This window comes from Leptodactylus fuscus, chromosome 11 (genome assembly GCF_031893055.1).
Source record: "Leptodactylus fuscus isolate aLepFus1 chromosome 11, aLepFus1.hap2, whole genome shotgun sequence".
Taxonomy (NCBI): Eukaryota; Metazoa; Chordata; class Amphibia; order Anura; family Leptodactylidae; genus Leptodactylus; species Leptodactylus fuscus.
This window is the reverse complement of record NC_134275.1, coordinates 29,601,791-29,629,623: the sequence shown is the minus strand read 5'-3', so window position 1 is coordinate 29,629,623 and position 27,833 is coordinate 29,601,791. Positions and strand designations below refer to the sequence as shown.

At 42.0% G+C, this 27,833-nt stretch overlaps 1 protein-coding gene across 4 annotated transcripts in view; it reads right to left on the bottom strand.

Moving 5' to 3' along the window:
* Window positions 1-27,833, bottom strand: part of DENND1A (DENN domain containing 1A) — a 553,473-nt gene that overhangs the window by 53,576 nt on the left and 472,064 nt on the right. For all 4 annotated transcript variants that reach the window (XM_075260171.1, XM_075260173.1, XM_075260172.1 and 1 more), the window contains exon 19: window positions 22,754-22,885. In XM_075260171.1, coding sequence (XP_075116272.1) covers window positions 22,754-22,885 — 132 coding nt within the window. The remainder of the gene's footprint in view (window positions 1-22,753; window positions 22,886-27,833) is intronic.

Genomic DNA, 27,833 nt, shown 5'->3' with positions numbered 1-27,833 from the left:
ATGATTTTTATTAATTTAATAATAACAGACAAATCAAGGATAACATAGGTTACAAAAACGGGAGCACGCAAATACGACCGCATTTGGAGAAATTATACTATCGAAGTACAATATTAGTTAATTTACGAGGAAGAACAATTAAAGTCCATCAATCATTAAGTGGAGGTGTTTCGCGGTCGTTGAAAGAATATGGCAACCTGTAGAGAGAGGGTTAAGTGGGGAACAAGAAAAAACAAGGGGGATAAGGAAGGTCCATACCAGCTGAATGCAAAAGAATATTAATGGTTCACGTAAGTGATATCCGATACTTACAATTATTGTATAAAGACATTAGATAATGTTGGGTGAAGAAATTACAATGTTAATGGTTAGTTATGAAGAAGGGGTTGGTGTGCCAACCAAATTGACCGTTGAGAAGAGAATTTTCTAATTTTACCTTCACGGCTGGGCTAACGTGTTCTTGTATGCAATTATGTGTCGTAATGGATATTATTTCAGTTAGTGAAGGTATATGAGAGGATTTCCAATGTCTAGCGATTAATAAACTAAAGGAGTACAACCCCTATATCTTTTATTAACTAAAGATTTTTTCTTTACAAAGACTCCCACCATTTTAAAGTGGGAATCTGACCTGGGACGTGGGTTTGATATAACAGAATGGAACAAGGCATTAACATGGGCCAACAAAGCAACCTCATGCGCTTCCCATTGGGAGCAGTATCATAAAATCCTAAAAAGATGGTACAACATTCCTCTAAAACTTTCCAAGTTCTATCCAAACACCTCACGTCTCTGCTGGAGCGGATGTGGTAAAACTGGCTCATTACATCACATATTTTGGGGATGCCCGAAGATTGCTCCACTATGGCATGCCGCCTTTACTTCACTTAGCATTTATACTCAAAATACAATATCTCCTTCCGCCCCTTTGGCTTTATTCCTGTTAGGAATCCATAAATATCCCCCGCAATGCCTGACCTTCATATGCCACACGTCCATTAATCGCTAGACATCATTAATTTTTCAACAGGACAATGACCCCAAACACACCTCCAGGCTGTATAAGGGCTATTTGACCAAGAAGGAGAGTGGTGGGGTGCTACGCCAGATGACCTGGCCTCCACAGTCACCAGACCTGAACCCAATCGAGATGGTTTGGGGTGAGCTGGACCGCAGAGTGAAGGCAAAAGGGCCAACAAGTGCTAAGCATCTGTGGGAACTCCTTCAAGACTGTTGGAAGACCATTTCCGGTGACTACCTCTTGAAGCTCAAGACAATGCCAAGAGTGTGCAAAGCAGTAATCAAAGCAAAAGGTGGCTACTTTGAAGAACCTAGAATATAAGACATATTTTCAGTTGTTTCACACTTTTTTGTTAAGTATATAATTCCACATGTGTTAATTCATAGTTTTGATGCCTTCAGTGTGAATCTACAAATTTCACAGTCATAAAAATACAGAAAACTCTTTGAATGAGAAGGTGTGTCCAAACTTTTGGTCTGTACTGTATATAGTCAATGGGCAGAGCACCAAGTTGGAGAGTTTTAAGTTATATTATTTACTTTTATTCCTCCTGGAAATGTATGACTACTTTGACAACTCCTTGAAAGGGGAAAGCATCCATGCATACTCTAACACTTAAAACAATAGATCTGTGTGGCCACACACTGTATTGAAAAGCTAAATGGTAATTCCCATTTTGAAATACCTTCACAAAGTTCCAGAAGAATGAAACACCACAGAATTCTAATGGTATGTTCACATGGCATAAAATACCTGTTAAAAAATTCAGGCACATGTTTTTAGGTTTCTGCCTCACTTTGCATTCTCTTTTTGGGCCATCCTATGGATCAAAGGATTATGTGGGCACCTGTCCGGGGCCCAGTGCAATGCTCCTTCTAAAATGTAAAGTGGGTATTTTATGTGCCAGTCACATTTCAAAAATGGGTGTGTCCACATCACGAAAAGAAGACGTGTCTCATCCCAAATTGGTGAAACACTGTCAAAGCACACAGAGCAAGGCATTCTCCTCAAGAACCACCTTACAACTTTGGTACGAATAAGCAGCACACACAAAAAAAAAAAAAAAAAAGAAAAAAAAAAAAGAAGTGACCATCACTAACTTGGAAGATTTGAGGAGTTTTCCCGATTCAGATGCGTTTTCACCCTTCGAATCAGTGGAACATACCACAAGAGTTTTATTTCTTTGCCCTTTAAAAGAGTCTAAAATTCTACAGACACAGGTATACACTTTATAGAGGCTCGCAGCATATTTGTCCTTTTCTGCAAAACCCTTACCAAGTGCACGAATATATATATATATATATATATATATATATATATATTATATATATATCAATACCTGTGACCTGTTATCCCGAACCCTTTCATTAAAACCCGAACATGTCTGGAACAGTCATTAGTCGCCCCATTAAACATTGCACTTCTATCATAAATATGGAGCACATTTTCCCCAAACGTCATTTTTCGGTCAAGCGCACAATGATACATGAGCCCCAAAATGCACTGCTGCGCGTGTAACAAAGACAAGGAAAGCTCTGACAAAATGTATTTGAAGAGTTGGCCAGTAATGAATACAGTAGCTCATACTGTTTGATACCCGACAGATTTTAGAAAGATGGGGAGTCCCTGACTTGTCCTGCTGCCTTTAGATCCCAGTTAAAGGCTCACAGCTGTTCCTCTGCAGCTTCAGACAGCGAGCCGAGGAGGGATCTGCTCTCCAATTTGCTAAGACGGAGCTGTGCCACCTGCGCTGTGTGTGTGACAGGGCTGACATACTATACCGGGAGGAAGGGGGAGTGCTAGTGACACTTTTTATTCATGGTGCCGAACGCCCTTGTAATGATCAGCCCTGCTGGATGTGTGTGTGCTAAAGCTGTCCCTCAGACAGGAACACAGGCATCTCCTTCCACCGGCTTATTAGGTACTTCTTGCAGCCTAACGAAGAGAGCAACTGCCGGGAAATCTGACTGTCAAATGAAATCCTCCAGGGCAGCTCCTATGCACAGCGTCTTCTCATTTATACAGCAGAGTGGTATTAATATAAAGGTGGAGAGCACCTGGGACTTGCTGTTGGTCATTTCTGTAGCAAGGCAGGCCCAGCACTGCGTGTCACTCACTAATCACACTGCTTATGGATTTGTGCAGCTGCTGCTCGAACACACATAATAAAGGGCGCATGGGAGAGAGGAGACGCTGGCGAGCGCTTCCCACCGTGATGTGTGCTTTCAAAGTGCTGAAACAAACGGAAAACATGCACAATATGTTGCCTCCGCAAAAATAGCCCCCTGTGTTTCAACATATCATAGACATGCAGCATCAGCACAATGAATGCAAATATGGACAGGAATACCCAGTCAACAAGATGGGGGTCTGGTTTCCTTGGAAATCTCGGAGATCACAAAATCAGTAGCATACATGTTGGCGTAATATTGGGTAATGACCTATAATCATATGGGTAGGAAATAGATAACAAAATTGGTATTTTTATGCTTATTTACTTGTATATTGCCATCATATTCTGCAGCACTTTGTAGATATTATCGACACTGTCCCATATATCTAAATTCCCAATCAGTATGTCTTTGGAGTGTGGGAGGAAACCCACATAGACACGGGGAGAACATACAAACTCCATGCAGATGTGGTCTTTGGCTGGACTGGAACCCAGGACTCCATCGCTACTGAGCCACCGTGATGCCCAATGTTATGCATGCTATGGTTTGCTAGTGGAATATTTCGTATTTGGTTATTGTGATACGGGTAATTCATCATCAAAAAAGTCAAACTTAAAGGGGTTGCCTGAGATTGGACAAATACTAGTCAATGGTGGTAGGAAATGCCTTAATAAAGGAAAGTACAATTACTTACCTGGCAAATCTCTCGCTGTTCTACAGCTGCCCTGGTACAAACAACCAGTCTTTGACTGCAATGACATCACATCTATAGCACATGACCATTATGGTCATCCATGGGCCACAACAGTGCACCAGAGGCAGCACTGAAACGGCGCAGGGTTAACCAGTAAGGGCTCGTTCACATCTGCGCCCGGGAGTCCATTTTGCAGGTTTCCGTTTCCTGCACAAAACAGAGCAACAACAAGCTGCAGGACTCTTTTTTTTCATTTGAATGGGTTTGAAAGGTGTCCAGCCGTGAGCGCCGGTGAGCGTTTTATGCTCTTCGCGGTGAAAGACATGCAGAAGATGGAAACCTCAGAACGGACTGTCGAACGCTAGTGTGAACCCAGCATAAAAGAAATAGGTCTCTAGGATATTGGCTAGATGTCGTCCAATCTCTGATAGCCCCTTTAAGCACTCCTCTCCATGTGGTGGCTGTCTTCTGTGTACCCAAGTGGGAAAAAGTGAATAAAGTCTTAGTCTATGTACATCTTTGCAACTTTTTTTTGTTCTTGAATGTATATTTTGGGCTAAATAAGTATTTTTTAATACAGTTTAATTAAAAATGTTGCTTCAATTGGTTTCTACAGCTTGCATGTATAAGCACTACAATACAAGCTGCTGAGTGCCATTTCTTCAATCTGTCAGGCTGACTGCCCAACAGCTTCTTCTCCAGCCCTTCTATGACCTCTCCTGGAAGATCTTTCAAGCTGATTCATGATCACAACAAGTTGAACTTTGATCTGGTCAGAAATAAGTCTAAAAGTTTGTTCAGAAGTATAGAGGTGGTTGTGGAGAAGGAGCCACTGAGCAGTCAGTCTCATCGATTAGGTAAGAAGCTGCATCCTACAGCCTGTATTGTAGTGCTTATATATACCATTGCGGAAGCCTAACAAAGCAACATTCTTAATTAAACCCTATTACAAATAGTATTTTGAAACTTTTGAACTCTATAGAGAGGTTATATACACAGCAGTACATGCTATGCCCTCACCTCCTTTGTATTAGGTGACTGCACACCTGACAATTGATCATTAAGGAACCAAAATATTAATAGATATTTACATATAGTGACAATAGTATACAACCAGCAAAGCTGATCTGTCATCTTCTACCTTACAGCTGTGTGACGGAAGGAGTCTCATAAACCATCAGTGACTATGTTAGGTGGTTCTGTGCAGGTGCAGTACAATCCAGGCAGTTTGGTTACTGAGATGGTGACCTCCTTTAGAGAACACAAGGACATTGAAATCTCAGGTGGTCACTATGATATCACATAACTCAGGATCCCATGCATTTTTAGATAGAAAGGAATAGTCTCAATGGTGGGACACATGTAAATGTGTCTATAGAATAAATGTTATGTTAATAATGTGATACTATATACATAGCAATGCACTTCTTATTGCCTATATTGTATTCAGTGCACATTGGCAGGCTGATAACTAGGTATTATGTCACTTATGGTTCACTATCACCTATATGCACTTTTTAAGCACAACCTCCGAGCCGCTGTATGACAGAAATCAATGTCACGTGACATTTACCGTACAATAGAAGGGATTGGCATAGAGCAGTGATGGCGAACCTTTTAGAGACTGAGTGCCAAAACAGCAACCCAAAGCCTACTAATTTATCGCAAAGTGCCAACATGACAATTTAACCCTAAAATTGTGCGGATCCATTACTCCAGACAGTTATGGACCCACAAAATATGGTCATGTGACTGGGAATTTTCAATGATACAAAACAACTTGGAACTGAAAGGTAATAGTCTGCATTTGGCATGATTTTGTACAATAAACGTTCACTATTTACATTGCATAGGATCTGTTTTATAGTGACCGTGCAATGTTATAACTGCCTGTACTAATATCTTGTCTGCTATACAACTTACAGTATACTGTGTGATAGAAATAGTGAAGGGGCCCCCACACAGTACAGTCATCCCCACAGTGGCCCCCAGACAGTACAACGTGCTCCACAGTGGCCCTCAAACAGTACAGTGTGCTCCACAGTGGCCCCCAGACAGTACAATGTGCTCCACAGTGGCTCCCACACAAAAGTATGCTCCATAGTGGCCCTCACACAGTACACTTTGCTCCACAGCGGCCCTCAAACAGTACAGTGTGCTCCACAGTGGCCCTCAAAGAAGGCGCTGATGAATGATGTCATCTCTCTTGTGTTGGCACAAATGTACAATCTTCTGTCAGTGTAAGCTGTGGTACGGCGGCCTACACTAACCATATTCAGGTGTATGCGCACTTGCACATACACCTAAAAGAATTGCTCGCTTACTAGGGGATCTAGTTATTGGGATACTATCAATCCTTAAGGAGAGATCACCTTCACAGGCATATGGAGACTTAGAAAAGCCGTTTTTGCTCCACTGGGGGATTATGGGAAAATATGCAAATATGTTTCCAAGATGTGTTTAGGACAACAGTGCCTCTGTTTGCTGCCCTCTAGTGACAGCCCCCTTAAACATCATGCTCGACATTCCAACAAGACGTTATGCTATGATGCGGGGGATTTGCCAAAGCAATAAATCTATTCCAAAGGGGGATCTGGGACAGCTGTCCCGGATTCCCCGTTATTGAGCGATCGAGGAGCCTGGTTGGACTGACGGCGTGCCATAGGTTCGTCACCATGGGCATACAGCAAACTATTTCTATATAAAAGTACTAGAGCATACAAATACTAGAGGAACTGTCCGTAGACTCTAATGTTTATTCCACCAGTGTTTACAGGTAAAAGAATGATGGAAACGGGCAAAGTCTCCACTTTTTTAATTGGTTTTTAAATGTATTACATGATACCATGTAGACAATCTAATCTATGTTTTCTACATGTAGCTAATGATGTTTTCGGCTCAGGACCATTATTTAATAGCTAAAGCATTCAGGTACGCCAACCATGTCTCTGTCTAGTCACCAGCATGAAAGGTTCTACATAAAGAGAGAGACCAGCTGATTTAAAGGGGTCCTTTGCTAAACCACCATTTCTGAATCCACTCCTATCAAGCCCATACGCCTTAAAAAAAAAAAACTGAATCAGAACTGCAATATGTCAACAGTTCTGATTCACAAAACCCTAATCTATCCAGCTGCGGGGCTGGGTCGATATCCTGCATTCTGTTGATAGACTCCCTTTAAGACTACTCAGTAACTTCCAGACAGTCTTAAAGGTCCCCCATAGACTAGTAAAGTTGTGTCCGCTATAAGCAGCAGTCAGAGTGTCAGCGCACGTGGCGTATTCCAGCCAGCTGTGCTCCAAGGCCTCCATGACATCCAATCCGCTCTTACAGACACCGAGAGGCATGGAAAGAACTGTTACAGTCAGGATTTTGCTATGAAATAAGGCTAGAAAAAAAAAACAAAGCTAGAATTATACAGTTCAGCTAAAAACATGTCAGATCGGATAATGAGTAATATAAAGATATTTTACAGTAGACGTCATCTTTCTTTATCTCCCTCCGTTTGATACCTGATCTGCTGAAGGAAATGTCTATCACAATCTATTAAACTATTTGCTATTGTAAAAGGATCTTTTAGAACATTTCCTCTTCAATCAATCACAATTGAAATCTAAGCTCTAATTTTCCCACAGATCAATCAATTAGGTGAATGTAGAAGTGGCACAGCCCTGGGGCTGTTTAATATGAAGCTTTGCGTCTCGCTGTGAGCGCTGGATACCGGCTCAATGATGGGAGCTGAGAGCAGTGGAGAAGGCATGTAATTCAGGCAGCACTAACGCACATTTAGAATGGGAGAAATGCTAGGAGACGCTTCCGATTTATAAAACCAGCCTCCTGCACCGTCTTGACTGTGAAAGGATGATATTAGGGGAATTGCACTGAGCGCGGCTTTGAACACTGCTTAGGGCAAAGAGAAAAGAACTTCCATTTGGCTTAAAATCACAATTTAAACAAATATTTACATGCATATTCTCCAGGCGAAAACAACTGCTACTGGTCTGTCAATGCCCGCCACTGCCTGCGTGTCCCCTCTGGTGACAGAAGGGTTAATGAGGTTAAGTTCTAACAAGAATGCAAAGCTGGGGAGGTTTGCAGACGGTATACATATTAACACCTATATAATTATAGGAAATTACTGTATAATGAATTGGAATCTTGATGATGCAAATAGTCATGGGGGTGAGCGAGCAAGAGCAAGCGGGAGACATTTCTATAGAGAGGTGTAGTATTCATTTCTGGGGCCTTTACTTATTTGTTTATGATTAAAACCATGTTCAGACTTTATTTTTTATCTTAAAAAGATAGATATATGGCATAGATATGTGAAAAATAAGATTCCGCACCATTAATTGCAGCATCTTCTATACTGAAAAGCATAGTTGACAGCATTTTCACGACAGTGAAAAATATACCCATGTAAAGCACCTAAACATAAGCCAAAAGGGCCCGTTATAATTTAGGGACTCATCCAGGGATACCCTTACTCATGATCTGCACATATAAATGCATGAACAAATAAAAATTAGAATAATACTGTATAACGTCATAGTCTTAAAGAGGGTGTGCAGAATTGTAAAACATGGCTACTTTCTTCTTCCTCACGTCTGTTGGTCACATGGTAATGCCACGTTTCAGTCCCATTAAAACAAAAGGGACTGAGCTGCAGAATGGCCATGTGACCAACAGACATAAGGTCACTTCCTAAGAAGAAAGCAGCCACGTTTTTGAAGTTCCACGCAAACCCTGTAATATAGCCAATTGCAAGAAGATAAAAACAAATGGCTTATTTTCACCCCACCAAATATTCAGTTCTGACACGACATGTGGTGCCTTTTTATATCTTTTATCTTAAAGGGGTTGTCCCGTCACAAGGATCCTATCTATACTGCTTATTAATGTGAATGTAAGACTTTTCCTAAATACATTGCTTCAGCAAAACTGCTTTGTTTGGCCACTATCTTACTTTATTCATTTTTTTGTGGCCACAGCCCTGACCTAGCTGCTCCTGAGTCAAGTGATGTGTCTGCCTGCTCTGAGGGGGGAGGGAGAAGGGGCTAAGTGCACGGGAGCGAGTCTGGTGGGAGGAGGGGGGGGGGGGTAGTAACGATGTTGCTGGCTTCACTTGTGCCGGCGTCTAACTCCCCGGCATCCGCTGTAATAGGCGGATGCTGGGGACTGTTAGACGCCGGCACAGGCACATCGCTATGCTTCTGCCCTGCATGAAGACAGCAGCGGCAGAAGCGATGCTGTTCCGCTCCGGGGTCACAAATGCAAAGCCAAGCGGTGAGATGCCGCCGGCCCTGCGTGCAAGCTCATACACCAGTCTACCCTTCACAATGCAAATACAGACCCACAGGGTGTCGGGTCTGTATTTGCATTGTGAAGGTTAGACTGATGTATGAGCGCGCACGCAGGGCTGGCGGCATCTTGCCGCTTGGCTTTGCATATGTGACCCCGCCCACCAATGACGAAACAAAGCCGGAAGACAGAAGATTTTAGAGGAACGAAGACGGGTGAGTATGCGACGTGGGAATACCCCTTTAACTCATCAAATCTCACCTAAAGAAACAAAACAAGATTTCATGATACTCTGTTGGGAGAAGTCTATCCTATATTTGTCTATAGGTTGCCATCCAGTGGTTGGGTTGTGACTAGCATCCTGTGAAAGGTTTTGCTAGTATAGAACACAAGAGCTAAAGAAATATGTCAATAAATGGTCCAATAAAAATTGCCGTTTGGGTGCTAGCCTATTGATACTTCAATAAAATGTTATATTTATTAGCTATTTTTTCTCTCTTTGTGTTCTATGAGTATTGTTTTGGTGCGTATTGCTCTGACCATACTTTATGCCAGCCCTTGTCTATCTAGTTAGGTTTTGTAAGCATGTCACAATATTGTATTTCATTTAGACAGTGAGAAATTGGAGTGCTCAACTAAAGTCTAAACGAAACGCTAAGGGTGGACTCATCTGTCAGTGTCTCCTAGTTCTGCACTGCAGCACGCTGGGCATGTGCCCCACCAGTCATATATAGCAATGCCACTGACTTGGCAAAACTAAAAATAATGAATGATACTTGGTACATTTGGGTGGCCACTACAGAAGTGCAATGTCTTTACGTCTTCCCGTTTTATACAGTAGCATGGTAATCGAAGGGGTTAAACAGACAAGAGATAAAGATGTTGTCAAGGCAAGGTCTGAGATTTGCACTGGGTGACTGATGGACATGAATTTCATTAGCATGGAAGGGCTCAATAGTATGCCCACTGGTGATGTTGCTCCAGCTATGGAAGACGTAACGTGAGAAGAGCCCAATTATACCTCCGCTGAACACTGTTTACGGGATTTTCATCTGCCTGCTGCCTCTATTCCCTTTCATTCCAGCACAGTGGCTGGCCATTATCACTCCTCTTTGTGGGGTGGCTCATGGAGGAGGGTGCAGGGGGGGAGGAAGAGAACCTGACAAAGAGAAATCTCTGCAGCTTCTGCTTCCCCTGGTGACCTCTGTCAAGCTCAGAGGCCTTCAGAATTCTGCCACCAACATGCAAGATCAAAATAACAAAGGATCCTTCTCCCATTATGAATAATTCTGTCTGGACAAAGTCTCCCACATTTTAAAACATTTCTCTCTACGGTTCTGGTCTCACCTCTCACAACCTTCCAGCAGTGGAGCCCAGTGTATCATTAAGTACAAAGCTATGTACATGTCACATTGTCCTCTTCCCCTGCTTACTTTCTCCAGCTCACCTCTGATTTAGGGAGAGGGATTTTTCCCAGCATTCCTCAGCACTTAATTAAAATACAGAAAACAGACTGTTTAAATGCTATTTGTAGGATATGGACATCGCTGAAAAGCGACCATCACTGTATCCTCAAGCCTTGACCTTAATGGGTTAATAGTCTAGACTTGGAGGTATAGGGTTATATGAAACTGAAAGACTGGAATCCCCTGTAGTTGGGTGCAGGGAATGTTAGAAATGGGTGTGCAATTTGTAAAAAGACCTGGATTGTGCCAGGCAAGGGAAGACAGTGAGCAATGGGACAGGTGAGCATCTGTATGTGTGTGTGTGTGTATATCTATGGTATATACATCATACTATTGACGTATACCTGACATGCAGTGGCATCAGTCATACATGGGCTCTCTTGTTAAAACTGGATGTCCAGTAAGGAATAGCAGTGTTTGCTGTGGAATCCTCTCTATTAAAAAAGGGATCCCTGGGCCGAGTGGTTTCCAAACAAACACTCTTTTGGCCTCGCTTGGCTAATCGGAAGCCTATAGCCTTACCAGATAATACAGTATTAAAAGTAATATGAAAGAAGCCTATAAAAGGTGCAGCCTGCAATATATGGTATAGTCAACTAATTGGAAAAAGGAAGGGAACCATTTACACATACTGCACATGTGCAACACTCAGGGAGTGTGGACATACTATTTCAACTAACCAGTTTGTGTATAGGACACTCCTATGGTGTTTTCTAAGTAGCCTCCCCAATTTATTCCCCAGGACAGGATCTGGACTAATCTCGCTGTAGATGTTTGAAAAAACCATGTCACTACTAATAACTTGGTACACTATATAGGGTTTCACCCCAGACTTATATAGAACAATACATCAGGCACTCAAAGTCAACCAGAATTCTTTAGTTGTGCAAAACAAAATTTAAGCTTTTCACCCTATTTTATTGGATTGCACATTTTTGTAATAAAGCTTACATTTTTTTTTTTTTTTTGCACAACTAAAGAATTCTGGTTGACTTTGAGTGCCTGATATCGTACTGTAGATGATGGCTGGCACAGACACTGCTGCAAAGCATCAGAGGTCAAGCAGAGTAGGGTCAGGTGCAGGCTGTGGTCAGGGCTGGCAGCAGAGGTCAAGCAGAGTAGGGTCAGGTGCAGGCTGTGGTCAGGGCTGGCAGCAGAGGTCAAGAAGAGTATGGTCAGGTGTAGGTTGTGGTCAGGGCTGGCAGTAGAGGTCAAGCAGAGTAGGGTCAGGTGCAGGCTGTGGTCAGGGCTGGCAGCAGAGGTCAAGCAGAGTATGGTCAGGTGTAGGTTGTGGTCAGGGCTGGCAGCAGAGGTCAAGCAGAGTAGGGTCAGGTGCAGGCTGTGGTCAGGGCTGGCAGCAGAGGTCAAGCAGAGTAGGGTCAGGTGCAGGCTGTGGTCAGGGCTGGCAGCAGAGGTCAAGAAGAGTATGGTCAGGTGTAGGTTGTGGTCAGGGCTGGCAGCAGAGGTCAAGCAGAGTAGGGTCAGGTGCAGGCTGTGGTCAGGGCTGGCAGCAGAGGTCAAGCAGAGTATGGTCAGGTGTAGGTTGTGGTCAGGGCTGGCAGCAGAGGTCAAGCAGAGTAGGGTCAGGTGCAGGCTGTGGTCAGGGCTTGCAGCAGAGGTACAGTAGTCAAAAAACAAGCTGGAGTCAGTAAAAAGTATTCTAAACAGGAAATCAATATTGTACTCTCAGAAAACCCCTATAACGGACAACTAATTGCTACCAGTAGGGGGCGTCTCCTTGTAGACTGTGACATTACCCAATCAGTGCTGACAGTATAAGACTATGCAGAGGAACTCCATTGACAGGAGGTATGGTAAAGCACAGCTAACTTATTCTTACGTTTCTAGGAGGAATGACAGAGGAATGTTAAAAAACAGAATTATGAAAAAAGATTTTCCAGAATTTCATGTGGTGAATACAAAAATCTATTAAAACAAGCATGCCTAGAGAGACGACGGGTTCTCTTTAAATTCTATGCTGTACTCGCACCGTTTTTTATCGTATACTGGGAACAGTAATTTATAGCAAGCAAGGAATGGAAAAAACTAAGTGTGCACTGTATGAGTAGCATTAAGTGTGCACACGGATCCTATAGCCATGCACAGCATACAGAATAACGTGGTAGTAGAAAGCACCCGCAAAGACCTTGTGAGTCTCATCAGTATGAGACTAGCTTCTGCTATGTAGACACAGCTTTCAACAAATATGTATGCGCTTCATGCAGCTTATAAAGAATAGCTCTGCTTTCCCGCTCTGGCAAATGTAAATGCATCTTATATACATCCGCCATGGCCTTTAAATCTTTGACTTTCCATATATTTGTTAAGTGGATCTCTGTTTACATTTGCACAGTGTGTTAATTCATACGTGGAAGCTCGCAAGCGTACCGAGCCATTTATTAGTAAGAAGTATAGGTCAGGGGTGTGTTCTGCACCAATGCCTCCGCACTGCCGGATAATTCCACTTTCACAACGATTAGCACATTTTAACAGATAATGTCAGGAAACTATTACATAGAGTTAACAAAGCTACTGTACTGAGGAGTGAGCTGGCACGGGCAGGTGCATGGCATGTAAATACATTGTACATAAATCTCAGACACACATGGCACTTTATACTTGGAAAAATAATACTAAATTACAACTGGGATTTGGTTACAAGAGAGCACTAATAGAAGTGCACTAAGCCAAGTGAATGAAGTTGAGTTGCAATACCACACAGAGCCTAAAGATAAGAGTGGCACTGTTTCAAGAAAAAAAGCTGACTTGCTTCCAAAGTCAAACAAAGCCTTTAATTATAGGTAAAAATCAACAACAAAATGAATGAAGTTAAAGGTATCTAAGTTTTCATGAAAAGTTGAAGTATGTGCAGAGTCTTGCTGGGCAGTCTGTTCTATGTCTCTATAAGCCATCATACATGTTGTCCTATCAGCTTGTCTGCTGCTTATAATCACATTATTGCTGCAGCACATTTTGCATTTGTCTTTGCATTCATAATGTGCTAAACTTCCAGGAGTAAATGTACAATAGCTAAGAATAGCAGAAAAATGCCCAAGTGATCATAATATAGGGGATCTAGGAACACTATATTGTTAATATAGGGCAAATACATGCAGCAAAAGCAGATAAAACACAAGAAAAAAAACCCCGCAATCTATGAGCAGCAAAGCTGCTGGCTGTCTATGTATAATATTCCATCTGTAATCACACAAGCAGCCAGAAGTACATACAAGGACTTAGAAGACTTTTCTCACATTTTAAACTGTGAGATTTGCAGAATCCTCTGCAATGTCCATATGAATGTGAGGAGAATCAAGCCCTCCCCTCTTCCTTTACTGTGTGAAGAAAGAAAACAACCACCTTCTACACTTAAAGTCTCCCTGGCATCTATGGACCCAGTTTCTTGGTAACAAGAGTGAATTGCAAATTAGGTAGAAAAGAAACACCTAGTGGCGGCAACTTTAGAGAGGTTTTTCAGGCAAAAAAAAACAGAACCATTTTTAATTAAACTGCATTGCATTTGGTCCAGAATCACATGCTCAAGTAAATGAGACTAAGTTGTCTGAAACATTAGTGACCATTTAACTTACTATTGAAGTTATATACTGAACGATGATTGCCAATTAATGTAAAATCTGAGTTCTAGGCTAGTAGATATCTCTAATGGCCGTCACATGGAAATGTCAGGTCTACTAAATATAGATGAAGCAGGGCTGAGTTTGCTTTTTTGTAAAATCCATTTTGATAAGATATTGCATACAGTTTTACTCTGGACTGCATGTAACTAAAGCTAAGTTCATGTCTGCGGTGAAGACTCCGTTGGAGACTCCGCGGAAGAACCTACCAAACATGCATATGTATAGGAGGAATAGCTCACCTGAAAACCTACTAGTATGGGGTCTTAAAGTCCTTCAAAAGTTGATGCTGCTCTATAAATAACAATGAATTATCTTATCTTGAATTGTTATGAGAAGTGTCAGCTCCCTGCTCACCGTTCAGGTTATGACTAATGCTGTCTGTGGCTGGGTGCAGGCAGTCGCAACAACATGACACCTGCTGCATTCAGTTGGAAACAGGACAAGTGGGAGGAGACATGCAAACCGCTATGTGGGAACATTAGGCAAGTATTATCTTTTTTATTTCTATGGCACAACTTCTGTCTGGGGGCCATATTAGCGCATTATACTGCATAGTAGACTCTAAGGGAGAATTATAGTGTATGGGGGCCATAAAAGGGCATTATATGGTGCGGGGAACAAAAAGTGGCATTACACTGTGTGAGGGGGCACTAATAAAGCATTCTACTGTGGACAGTAAGGGAGCACTCTATTGTGTGGGGCTGTAAAGGGGGCATTATACTGCGTGGCAGCCATCACGGAGCCACATTTTGGGTGGAGCGCCACCAATATGTCTTTTTTATTTATTTAGATACAGACTAAAGGCAGTGAACCGATTCTTTGCCCGGGAAAAGGAAAGCCAATCTAAAATTATACCATCATGTGGGCAGCGTCATCACTGGACAGAGGGGTTCCTCCACATGACAACACCCTTGTACCATCAGGCAAAAGTAATGCTATATATAGGTATGGTACTGAGGTGCCAATAAAAAACAGCGAGCGGGGACTTAGTGGAGCAGTGTATGGGTATATACAACTAAAAAGGTCAGGGGATACAATAGGTCAGTTTTTAAATAATACATATCATATTCTCCTAGAAAATTGGATGTACTGCCACTATTAATACAGTTATAAAGGTCACTAATAAATATTATATATATATATATATATATATATATATATATATATATATATATATATATATATATATATATATATATATGATATATATGATATATATATATATATATATGATATATATATATATATATGATATATATATATATATATGATATATATATATATATGATATATATATATATATATATATATATATATATATATATATAGAATTCTGTCTATATGTATTTAGAAGATAAACCTGTGCTCATAAGATGTATATGTAAATGTATACAGCTATATACTAAATTGTAATATATGTCGACTGAAGATACAAACACTAGAAAAAGTAGGCTGAAATAGTTAAACAACAAATTCAGCTCTGCTACATCACTACATTAGTTGAAGAAGATGTAAAACCTATTCACCAGTAACAAGGAATCGCATAGGGCTGAACCACACATTTAATTCAAGTGGTGTCCCTTTAAGAAATCATTCCGGCAGACGTTCCAGAACGCTTTTCAAAACATACATTAATTAGGACTAAATCCGACCGATATAATCCAGATCCGGCGCGATGAAGTTACTTGTTGTTAAGTTTAGAAAACGCACATAGACGAAGCAAAAAAAAAAATAAAAAATAGATAGTTTGAACCCCAAATGCCCATCCCCCATCTAGTTAACCTGTCAAATAATAAAGAAGCAGCCAAGACTAGGACAGCTAGCTGCCGGCTCGCTAACAGAAAAGCTGATTAAAAATGTTCAAGCGGCAGCAGCTTGCAGACCTTTCCAGCGAGAATAAATAGAGTGTATGCAAATGTGTTTGTCACTCTGACAGCGTGTCTCAATTAAGGCATCTTACTGCTGTTGCCGGATTCAGGAGCTGCAGTCGTACAGCCAGGAGAAACTGCATTAGTGATACACGGGGCTTGACCTTAATCCGCATGCATGCATTTTAAAAAAATCTGCCTCCTCTACATAAACTAGCATAATGCCAGGAGATATGTAAAACAAGTGAGAAATGGAGAGAGGGACATCTCGTCTTCTCTGTATTAGAGGCAAAGCTTTTGTATCTTTTAATTGTGTCCCCGGCTCGCATGCATAGTAATGCTATATGACTTTAAAGGCAACCCCGGCTAATGATGACATTAAAGTATGGTGTGTTGCTAAAAACTGCGCTCGTGGAGCTGGAGAAATGTGCCGTCCTAGACACAGGACAGATAATATTATGTGTGGGTGTGCTTAAACATCATATAGAATACATATGCGTCGAGGAACAGTGCTGTAACCACATCTGAGATGATAATATTATACAGAAATGCTGGAAGAATCTTACAGCTATCCCAAGGTCTGGGCGGCAAACGTCTGTGAATGCCAAGTCCAAAGGCACTGTGAAAACAATGGGAGCGGATGAAATAGGGCATGAATTCAGAGAAGCCTTCTATTGTTATATATAAGGCGTACATTATAAGGATAGAAGTCACCAAGGCGTTCTGTGGTCATATACAAGGGGGAGTATAAACCCATAGGGTATCAAGGTGGCTTCTTATATGTATAGTATATAGTACATCTTTTTTTATGATTAATACCTTTATTGGAGAGATAAGTTGGCCATACATAAGACATAAGTTGGCCAGTTGGCTATGGTGAGTGGTCATTTGGGGACAGCTATCCTTACCACTAGAGATGAGCGAACACTGTTTGGATCAGCGGATCCGAACAGCACGCACCCATAGAAATGAATGGAAGCACCTGTGACGCTGACTTTGCCGGCGTCCGGCCGGCGTCACAGTGCTTCCATTCATTTCTATGGGTGCGTGCTGTTCGGATCGGCTGATCCAAACAGTGTTCGCTCATCTCTACTTACCACCCCTTGATACACATGCATTATCAGGTTTGGCGAAGCATGCATGTGTTCACAGAGGAGTAGGAGACCTACCGTGGCAGCAACTTACCTTTCCGGAAATTCAACATACCCCAGCCTCCTTTCCCCTAACATCTGCCATCAGGGGAGAGAGAGGATGATCCCATACTATTGGCTAGTTCAACCAATGTTTGTGTTAGGTGTATAGCCAGCTTAAGGGTATGTTCACACTCTTTTTTTTTTTTTTTTTTTAATTTACCTGTGCTTAGGAGCATCTTCTGTTCTGAAGTCCATATAATAATGCGGCCATGCTAAAATGTCATTGTTTTCAGTAGGAGTCAATAACGGATGTTTTTTCTCTGCACTGATCTAGGAAAGTTTCCGTATCTCCAGGACTGAATCTGTCCAGAGACCCAGACTCTCAGTGTGAGGGTATTCTATGATGCTAGGAGCTCCTACCCCCCCTGTGGGACTGCGGTCCCATATGGCATTCATGTTTCCAGTACAGGACTCATGGGGGTTCCAGGACTACCAGCATTACAGACATCTACAATGCTGAGAGTCCTGGCCTCTGGACGGGATTAACTCTGGGAATTACAGACGATATATGGACCGCATATACACATGTGAAACGCCATCATCATTTTATGGAAGGTCTGCAGCAGCTGAGGATAAGTATTGAATAACACACACAAACTGATGAGCCTCTTACTGATGGGGCAAGGAGCACCACATGGCCATAAATCGGGGTACAAGAGAACCTCCCAACGAAAAAGTCTTGGCATTCATTGGCCTATAGCTACTAAGCATGTCTTACCCAAATCCAAGTAAAGGAGATAGTTGGAAATATATGCGGAAAGTTTTTTTTAAAGGAGCTCACCTTATTTCTACAGTAAAACAGGCAAATTTTGATTTAGTAGAATATCAGTTTGTCCCCCGATATGGGCAGGCAGAGATCTGTATCAAAATGTGGAGACTTCTTGAATTGAATTGTTACACTTTTGTGCAAAGTTGGGGCACGTCATCATTTTCAACTTTTTCGATTTACACAGTTGACATCATGAACTGAAAAATTTTCAATAAATATGGGACATCCTGTCATGTTTCATATTAAAGAAAACTAGTTATAGTATGTCAATGGTCAACATAGACCAGGGTGTACTTTTCTGGGTTATGTTTGTATCAACACAGGGGAACAGTTTTGTAAAATCCTTCCAATGAGGTTGTGTGTTTCTTTAGCACCATTCCTATTATCCACCACACTGTTAGCAGGCATGTCAAACTCAGGGTACCCCGAGGGCCACATGAGTAACAAGAGGTTGTTGCGAGGGCCGCACACAGCAGCTAATGGCTAGGGTCTAGGGGACTGATCACTAATAACATGCATCGCAAAAATCCGGCATTTCTATTGCAGGCTACATAGAGTAGCCTACAATAGAAAGTATAGAATGACAGGCTGGAGCCTCACAAGGCTCCTGGCTGCCATAAAAATGCACGCAGGCCCCGAATTTTGCTCCAGGTGCCTGCGATTGCCGGTAAAATGGCACCTCAGTTAAAGCTGGCAGACACCAATAATGGTGTGTGTGTGTGTGTGTGTGTGTGTGTGGGGGGGGGTGCTGGGGGACTTCTGGATGTCTGGCCCTTCCTTGGGCCTGAAGACTGTTTTTTCCCACCCACTTGCAATTCTTGCACTTGGGGGTTAATAGGAGCACTACAGACTGTAATGCTCCAATTAACCCCCAAGTGAAAGAATTACAAGGTGGGTGGGAAAAAAAACAGTCCTCAAGCCCAAGGAAAGGCCAGACAGACATCAAAAAGCCCCAATCCCCCAGCACCCCAAGCCTTCCCCAGCACTCCAACCCCCCATCATCATAAATCTAGTATTTATCCCCTATCCGTAGGATAGGGGTTAAATACTTGAAAAATCACAATTTCTTCTGCAGAAGCTTACCTGCTTCTGCTCTTCAGCCTGCGCAGCGGTCATGTGAGACCGCGTAAGATGTAGGAACACGTCGGGTGCGGGCCTGATTACGTGGCCACGTCACCCGGCGTGTGGGGAGGAGGGGGCGGGGCAGGCAGAGAGCAGCCAGGGAGACCTGCTCTCTGCGAAGGGTGAGGCGCGGCCGCTGGGCCACATGTTTTACATGCCTGCTCTTAGGGTGAATTCACACTACGTAAACGTCAGCTTATTCTGAACGTGAAACACTTTCAGAATCAGCGGCGTATAAAGCAGTTTTCATTCATTTATTTCTATGGGAGCCGGCACACAAGCACTCCCCATAGAAATGAATGGGCTACTTTTTTCACTACGAGCACTCCCATTGAAGTGAATGGGATGTGCTGGAGTGTACAGCTAGCTCTGCTCATGCCGAGCAGTACACGCGGGCACTTCCCACCTGAAGAAACCAACAGGACTCAATGGGAGGTGGAAAAACCCTGTTGGTTTTTGACGCGTTTTTTGACGCCGTTTTGGCAAAAACTGTGACGTGGTTTTTTCAGGGTCCATTCACTGTGCTGGAGGAGAAAAACAAAAACTAAAAGCACCTCAAAAGACGCTCCAAAAAATGCCTCCTAATTCCTGAAGCAGATTTATTCCTGACCAAATTCCTCGACCACCTAGCAACATGTGAACTAGCCCTAAATGTGTTACCAGTAAGTCAGAAATTCTAGATTCCTGAATCTTTCACCTGTTTGTAAATGTTAAGCCCCTGTTCACACATCAGAAAATGGACATCCACTCTGGATTCCTCTTCAGTTTCCACCCTCCATTGGAATACTTTTTATTATTATTTATTTATATAGCACCATTAATTCCATGGTGCTTTACATTTGGGGGTACTTTACACCAATCATAAGGCCCAGATTAATCTGTGGTAAGATCGAGCAGAACGCTTATTGTTTCAGCATCTTGCTGCAATCTCAGTCTCCTATCGGAAACAATGGGAGGCAGAATCAAGGTGCAATCTGCCCCAAAATTAATGTAAAATTTCGAAATGTAAATGAGGCCTATGTATACAAGTATTCATAAGTGTTCTAAACTGAGCACCCAATGATACACCACGACAGCTGATATACTTATGTCTAGGTAGAGCGCTGTTCACACCTGGATAGGAGGCGCGTCATTTATGCCGCAGATTGGTGAAGTCCATAATGGTGTCGTGTGATGGATCCAGTGCAGTGTTTTGGTTGGCATTATAAACATGAGCTATAATGCAGATGTTAACAGAGTCTAAGACATAATTCAATTGACGATTTAACTTTAAAGGGAGTTTTCCCAAGTTACAGGTTAGATCACACAAAACATTATTGTTTAATTACAATAAATGCCCCTGTGTTCATTTGTAGGACGTCTACCTAATGTTTCCAGTACTGACGGACACACATGCTCAGCAGCTCAGTGACTGATCTTCTTAATCACTGACAGTAAAGTAAATCCTGCTACTGTTTACATCTCACAAAAACTGACTTTGTCCCATGTGCATAGTGGACGTTCAACAAGAAAATCAAAAGAACACCAGGGGGCGCCATAATTATGTAGTAATCCAACCATATAACAATAGTTTCAAATAAAAAGTTATTATGACCCTTAACAGGGTTTTCCCCACAAATAAGGTCTATTCTTATCCACATGATAAGTGATTGCTGGGTGGCCGTATGAACCAGACGCACATGCTGCCGCTCCATCTATCTCCATTAAGTCCCATAAAGATGAATGGAGCAGCAGCATGCATGTGTAACCATTACTTCATACAAATTGGGGCAGCCTGTGCTCCATAAGATCTCATCCAACGACGGGTTAATATTACTGATGCTACAAGTAAGACCCACATAGGTAGGCAGTGAATGCTTTGGCTGTATGTGTACAGAGTATGCACAGAACATTGCAAGAACTTGCTTGCTGTCCATTCACTGCTCCTCGTATCCAGGATTTCCACTAGGTGGTGTGTCGGCTTCATGTATATACAGTTGTTCGCTCATGGCTCATACTATACCGTGTGCCTCTCATATTACATCAGAGTAATACAGCAACAAAACAATCCCCAAAAAAGACCATCAAGACCCCTCTGCACTTACATAACACTAGACAACTGTTTCATTGTAAATAAACCTTGTACAACATTTACATTAAAAAAATAACCATGTGGACAATGACTGTAAAACCCGAGCCGTGCTGATGTGGTCTTCAGCTCTATCCTGTCTGTACCTTGGCCGGACATGGGCACCAGGCGTGTCGGCTCATTCAAACTTTGTCTATTAGGACCTAAATAGCCAATAAATTGTTATGCCTATGCCTTACCAGTGGCATGGACCTTATTAACCCACAAATCACTTTCTGACCATGTGTCTACTAGACCTCATTACCGGGGTCATTAGACCTGGGTCTGGATTTGTGGCTTTAGTATGATCCATATAATATAGATGTACTATAGCTGTGTGAGTCCAGCCTTATAGAAGTACAGCTCTATAGCATACAGGATTAAAATTTAGGCTTTCCATGAACTATTATATACTCTGAAGATGACAAGTACACATTATAGGCTATATTTTGCTTGCAGAATCAGATGCAAATGGCTAAATTCACATGGGGGATCCTAATACAGATGATATTTTCCATGGTATACACCCGAGACTGATCCTCAGATGTCAGCCATAGATTTGCACAGCAGTAGAAGGATTTGCATAAAGATTAACCAAATTGAGGTAATCCTGGGCTTTTCTGTGTGGATTCTACAGGAAAATATAGTTATGCTGCCGCCGCACAACTAAAACTCAGAGCAAAAAGTTACGGAGCATGTAATAGGGGTTGCAGGTTTAGATGCAGAATTTGCGCTGAAATCAGTGTGAGGTCTGACCTGTGTGAACATATCCTAAGTGTTACCAGTGAATAAATGATAAGGTTATAGACAGCAATAACATGGACTCTACCTATAGTAATATTAAAATATAAGCTATGCAATTACAGAGACTATTGTGAACCTGTGGTTCATGTACACGACCGAATGTGCAAGCTGAGGCTCTTCCTATGGGGGGGGGGGGGGGGTCTGATGTTCTGTTCCATTCCCACTATAGAGAAGGTCCTATCCTGCTCTGGGGAATTAGAACAGAGTTTAACGGAACCATAGAAGTCATTGAGTGATGGATGACACTTGGATGCCATATGCATGTAGTCTAAGACGTTTGCTGTTATTATTACTATCTTTTGTGTTGGACCACTATTATTTCCATGCTACTTTACATTTGAGGTTTCACATACAAAATACACAAAAACAAGCACAATACTAATATAACTTGTATAGCGGGACAGAGGGCCCTGCCTACAAAGGCTTACAATCTATAAGGAAAGGGGGATAGAGACAGTAGGTGTGTGAGCTTCTCTTATAGGGACACATGACGTTCATCAATAACAAATTACTTTTTTCTACATGTACTGTAGAGATAATAATGTTTATAGTCACATGGAAATTATTTATGAACTTGCCATATTATAAGCACCTACCTGACCAAAATGAACTGTGATGGGTCTTCTCTCCTCTCGGGTTTTTAGGTCCTTCTTTTCGGCAGATGGTGAAGGAGACATCCTTGGAAGTGGTTCTTCCACTGCTACACTACATCCATTTTCAGTCAAGTCCTGATATAAATAGAGAATAATAGAAGTTGAATTTGGTTAAAGAGAACCTGTCACCCATCCGGACACATTGGTTTTAGTAGATACTTTGTCACAATAACAATTCTGGAGATCCTTCTCATATAAACCTGGGTTGTGCCGTTCCTCTGATATTCCTATAAATACTTGTATAAATTAATGTAAGAAATATTATAGACAGTATTAATAATTATAATATTGAACAACAAGAATATCCCCTACATTTCAAAAGCACCTGAGACCACAAGAGCTTGCCATTCAATATAAGTATGAAGGGCGCCAACTACTGGTAGCTCACTGCACTTTTCTGTGGGATTTTGATCTTCAGGATGGAAATAAAGGAGACTCTAGAGGTGATAGCAAGGAAAGAAGAATATGGCATAATGATAAGAAGACAAATCAAAATCCTTATTTGATCATCAGTGGGGAACAATGACATCAGGCTACAAGGAGAATAAGGACAGAAGTTTGGGTAAAATATGGTTTAAAAATATACAGGTTGGGATCAATGGGGAAGCGCTGGACGAAAAGATCTGATGGAGGCTTGAGGAGATCCTAAAGAACTGAGGGAGGCCTGGTGACGCAAACTTCACTTAGATGACTGTTGGATACATCAATGCTTGTTCAGTAGTGAATTATTGTTATTGTTTCTATGTGAAGTTATGTGTTGTCTCAAGTCTTCACTAACCAATTGATTCCATCTATAACATAGTTTTTCGCTATACAGGGTGTTGATGTGTTTTCTTTGCTGATCAATCCATTCATGGTTCCTGGCATCTTCTGCATTTCTTCACATAGTGTAGCTTCCTGTGCTTCTATTCTACAAGGACCATAATGCTTTGCTCCCTCCTGCTCTCTCTCATTCCCTTACATCCTCTACCTGTCTCCCTAGCTAGCCTACCCACTACTAGCCTGCCCAACTAACTAACTAACTCACTCACTCACTCACTAACTCAGTCCACCACATCTTACTTACCCGTCTTCCTGTCTCCTCCTCTTGTCAATGTGTCCTGGAGCGCTGCAGGATTCCCACACTGCCTGGAGCTAGAAGTGACGTCACGGCTTAGCTCCAGATCAGAAGCTAGAGAAGTTAGGTAAGTATTGTGTGCCAGCTTCCCAGGAACTATTGTGCATGCATGGGGAGCTGGCACACAGAAGAAGAGGAGGCGGCCTTCCCTGGATGAATGTAAGTACAATGGGGCAAGGCCTTTACACTGACCTAATGGGTCAGGATCTGGATTGGACCGAAGACCCATCAGTGGAAAGGTAAAAAATGTAATACATGTAGGTCAACTGACCCACATAAATTACTGAAAAACTATACAATAAGGGAAAAAAAGATATACGGTATTAGTAATTTGGGGGGGGGGGGGGGGGCAAGGGGGACTTAGCCAGTAATTGTTAATTTATCGTGGACAACCTTTAATATTGTGATAATAATACTTCTTATACCAAGTATTACAATATCACTTCTAAAGGGGTGAGTCTAACTCTGTCAGCATTGAATGAAGATTACATAAATTTCACAAATTGTATTTTTAGATAATAGAGCAGTAGAAAGTGTGGACTAATGCTTTAACACAACTCCCCCGGTCATATAACCCCCATATATGACAGAGCTCAGCTTCTCTCCTCTATCATATGAACCTATATATCACAGAGCTCGGCTTCTCTCTCTCTAAAATATAATCCCATATATGACAGAGCTCATCTTCTCTCCTCTATCATATAAGCCTACTATATATATAAGCCTCTGCCCGTGACTTCATCTGCATGTTGTTGACATCGATGATCTGCCTATATTCAGCAAATTGCTGCTGTCGATAGTTTGCGTGCTCCAGCGTTTCGGCAGCTCTCAAGCTGTCCTGCTGCTGAACATGTTCCTCATGCCGTGCCTGTGATTGTTCTGGCATCGCAGCAGCTCGCTAGGATGCTACATAATGAGCGTGTTGTTGGTATCGATGATCCACCTGCTCCCGCATTTCAGCAGCTCTCAAACTGGCCTGCTGCTGAACTTGTTCCTCACACTGTGCCTGTGATTGTTCCAGTATCTCAGCAGCGCGCTGGGACACCATATAATGAGTGTGTTGTTGGCGTCGATGATCCCCCTCAGCTCCGCTTGAGGAGAACTCTGTTGACTTCTGGCCACCTTCATAGCTGTCGTCGTTATAGAATTTTGCAACAAATTAGATTCTCTCCCCCCTCTCTCATGTTTAAAATGAGCAAACTGCCAATTCGGATTAAAGTTGTTTTCGCATCCAGTTTGTCAGCACTGCCTGGATCAGATCAGATAATATGCAAATGCATGTACACAATAGGCTGAGGGTTAGTTGTGTGTTTACATAGGAAGATAACAGACCTTGCATTATCAGCAATCTTCAATTAACTGAAATAATGCTGCTGCCAAGAGCAGTTTAATATAGTATCCTATCCTACTATAATATTATAAAAGTGCAAAACCGGGTGAATGGATTTGAATGAAATTCGGCACACAGATAAATTTTAACCTCGTTTAAAATATAGGCTACAATTTATCCCGGTATATTACATGGCTTCATAACTGTTATGAATTTAATTTCACATACTATATTACACAGCTCTTATCTCAGCTTCTGAGAAAGTCAGGCCTGCTATCTCTCTGTGTAAACACACGGTAACCCACAGTGTGTATACACATTTGCATATTATCTGATCTGCTCCAGTGCTGACAAAAAGACATGGGCAAACACCTTAAATCCAAATTGGCAGCTTGCCAATTTTAAACATGCTTGGAAAAAGAAATTCTAATTTGTCGCAAACTACAACAGCTATGAAGGTAGCCAGAAGTCACACAGTTCTCCTCAAGTGCAACTGAGGGGGATCATCGACTCCAACAACACACTCATTATATGGCGTCCCAGCGAGCTGCTGACATGCTGGAACAATCATGGGCACAGCGCGAGGAACAAGTTCAGCGGCAGGCCAGCTTGACAGCTGCCAAAATGCCGGATCATCAACACCAACACCACGCTCATTATATGATGCTCCAGCTAGGTGCTGAGATGCTGGAATAATCACAGGCACAGTGCAAGAAAAAAGTTCAGTGGCAGGCCAGCTTGAGAGCTGTTGAAACGCCGGAGCATGCAGATCATCAGCACCAACAACACGCTCATTATATGGCTTCCCAGCGAGCTGCTGAGATGCTGGAACCATCATGGGCACAGCGCAAGGTACGAGTTCAGCAGCAGGCCAGCTTCACAGCTGTTGAAACGCTGAAGCAGGCGGATGATCAACACCAACACGCTCATTATATGGCGTCCCATCGAGCCGGAACAATCACAGGCACAGTGTGAGGAACAAGTTCAGTAGCAGAACAGCTTGAGAGCTGCCAAAATGCCGGAGCAAGCAAACCATCGACGCCACCAATTTGCTGAATATAGGCGTATCATCGACGCCAACAACCCACAGATGAAGTCGCGGGAAGAGGCTAGTATGAACATAAGTTCATAACAGTCATGAAGCCATGCCATTTACCAGGATAAAAAGTAGCCTATGTTTTAATCGAGGTTACAAACTATCTACGTGTTAAATTTCAGCCAAATCAGTTCAACCGTTTTTGCATGAAAGAGTAACAAGCACACAAACTTTCACATTTATAATATTAGTAGGAGGATAGGAAGGATAGGATTAGTAGGATAGGATAGGATATATCACAGAGCTTAGCCTTTCTCTCTCTCCTATCTTATAACCCTATATATCACAGAGCCCAGCTTCTCCCCTCTATCATATAAACCTACACATCACAGAGCTCAGCTTCTCTCCTCTATCATATAACCCTATATATCACAGAGCTCAGCTTCTCTCCTCTATCATATAACCCTATATATCACAGAGCTCAGCTTCTCTCCTCTATCATATAACCTGATATATCACAGAGCTCAGCTTCTCTCCTCTATCATATAACCCTATATATCACAGAGCTCAGCTTCTCTCCTCTATCATATAACCCTATATATCACAGAGCTCAGCTTCTCTCCTCTATCATATAACCTGATATATCACAGAGCTCAGCTTCTTTCCTCTATCATATAACCCTATATATCACAGAGCTCAGCTTCTCTCCTCTATCATATAACCCTATATCACAGAGCTCAGCTTCTCTCCTCTATCATATAAACCTATATATCCTGCTGTGAGATAGGGCAGCTGAATTCACCACAGGTTCATTTTATAAGTTATTTCAGTTCTATTGCTGACCACAGATGACCATGTCATTGTGAATATCTGATGATGGTCATATAGAGAGATTACAAAGTTCTCCTATTCCTCAATAAATATATATGGAGTGTTCCCCTCTCCGGGTATCAAGAACCATGTCTGTCACAAATAAGACTGTGCCGATACTGACAGGTATTTAAATGACACCTAATGTGACAGTTGTCACATTAGCTGTCTCTACACTGACAGATTCCAGTATGACATCAACATGTACAGGTATCCAATGGACAGTCATGAAGTGACAGATATACTGACATTGACATTTCCTGCATCCAGATCTACACCTGACAATCTCAGAATTGAAAGTTAGTTTGACAGTCTCTGATGTGAAAGACATCTACCCATCACTGATATATCTATTTCTGCGCAAGTCCTGACAGCTACATGTCATGGCCCTGGAATACAGAGAGGAATAGTCAGCAGTGCAGGATAGAAGACCGCTACCATTATCAATTAGCAAACAAAAATAACCCAGAAATTACTGTCATAGACTAAAACAGCTATATCTACAAGAATATATCATAGCAGAGAAGGCATTGTATATAGTCTTGTGTAAACAAGAGCAAAACTTTGGCTCAAAAAGTAATAGAAAATGGCATTGGCCCATACAGATCATCTAGGGCGAAAAAATACTGTTCCAGACCTCGGGGCAAACAGGTTGTGTAAACCCGCAGCA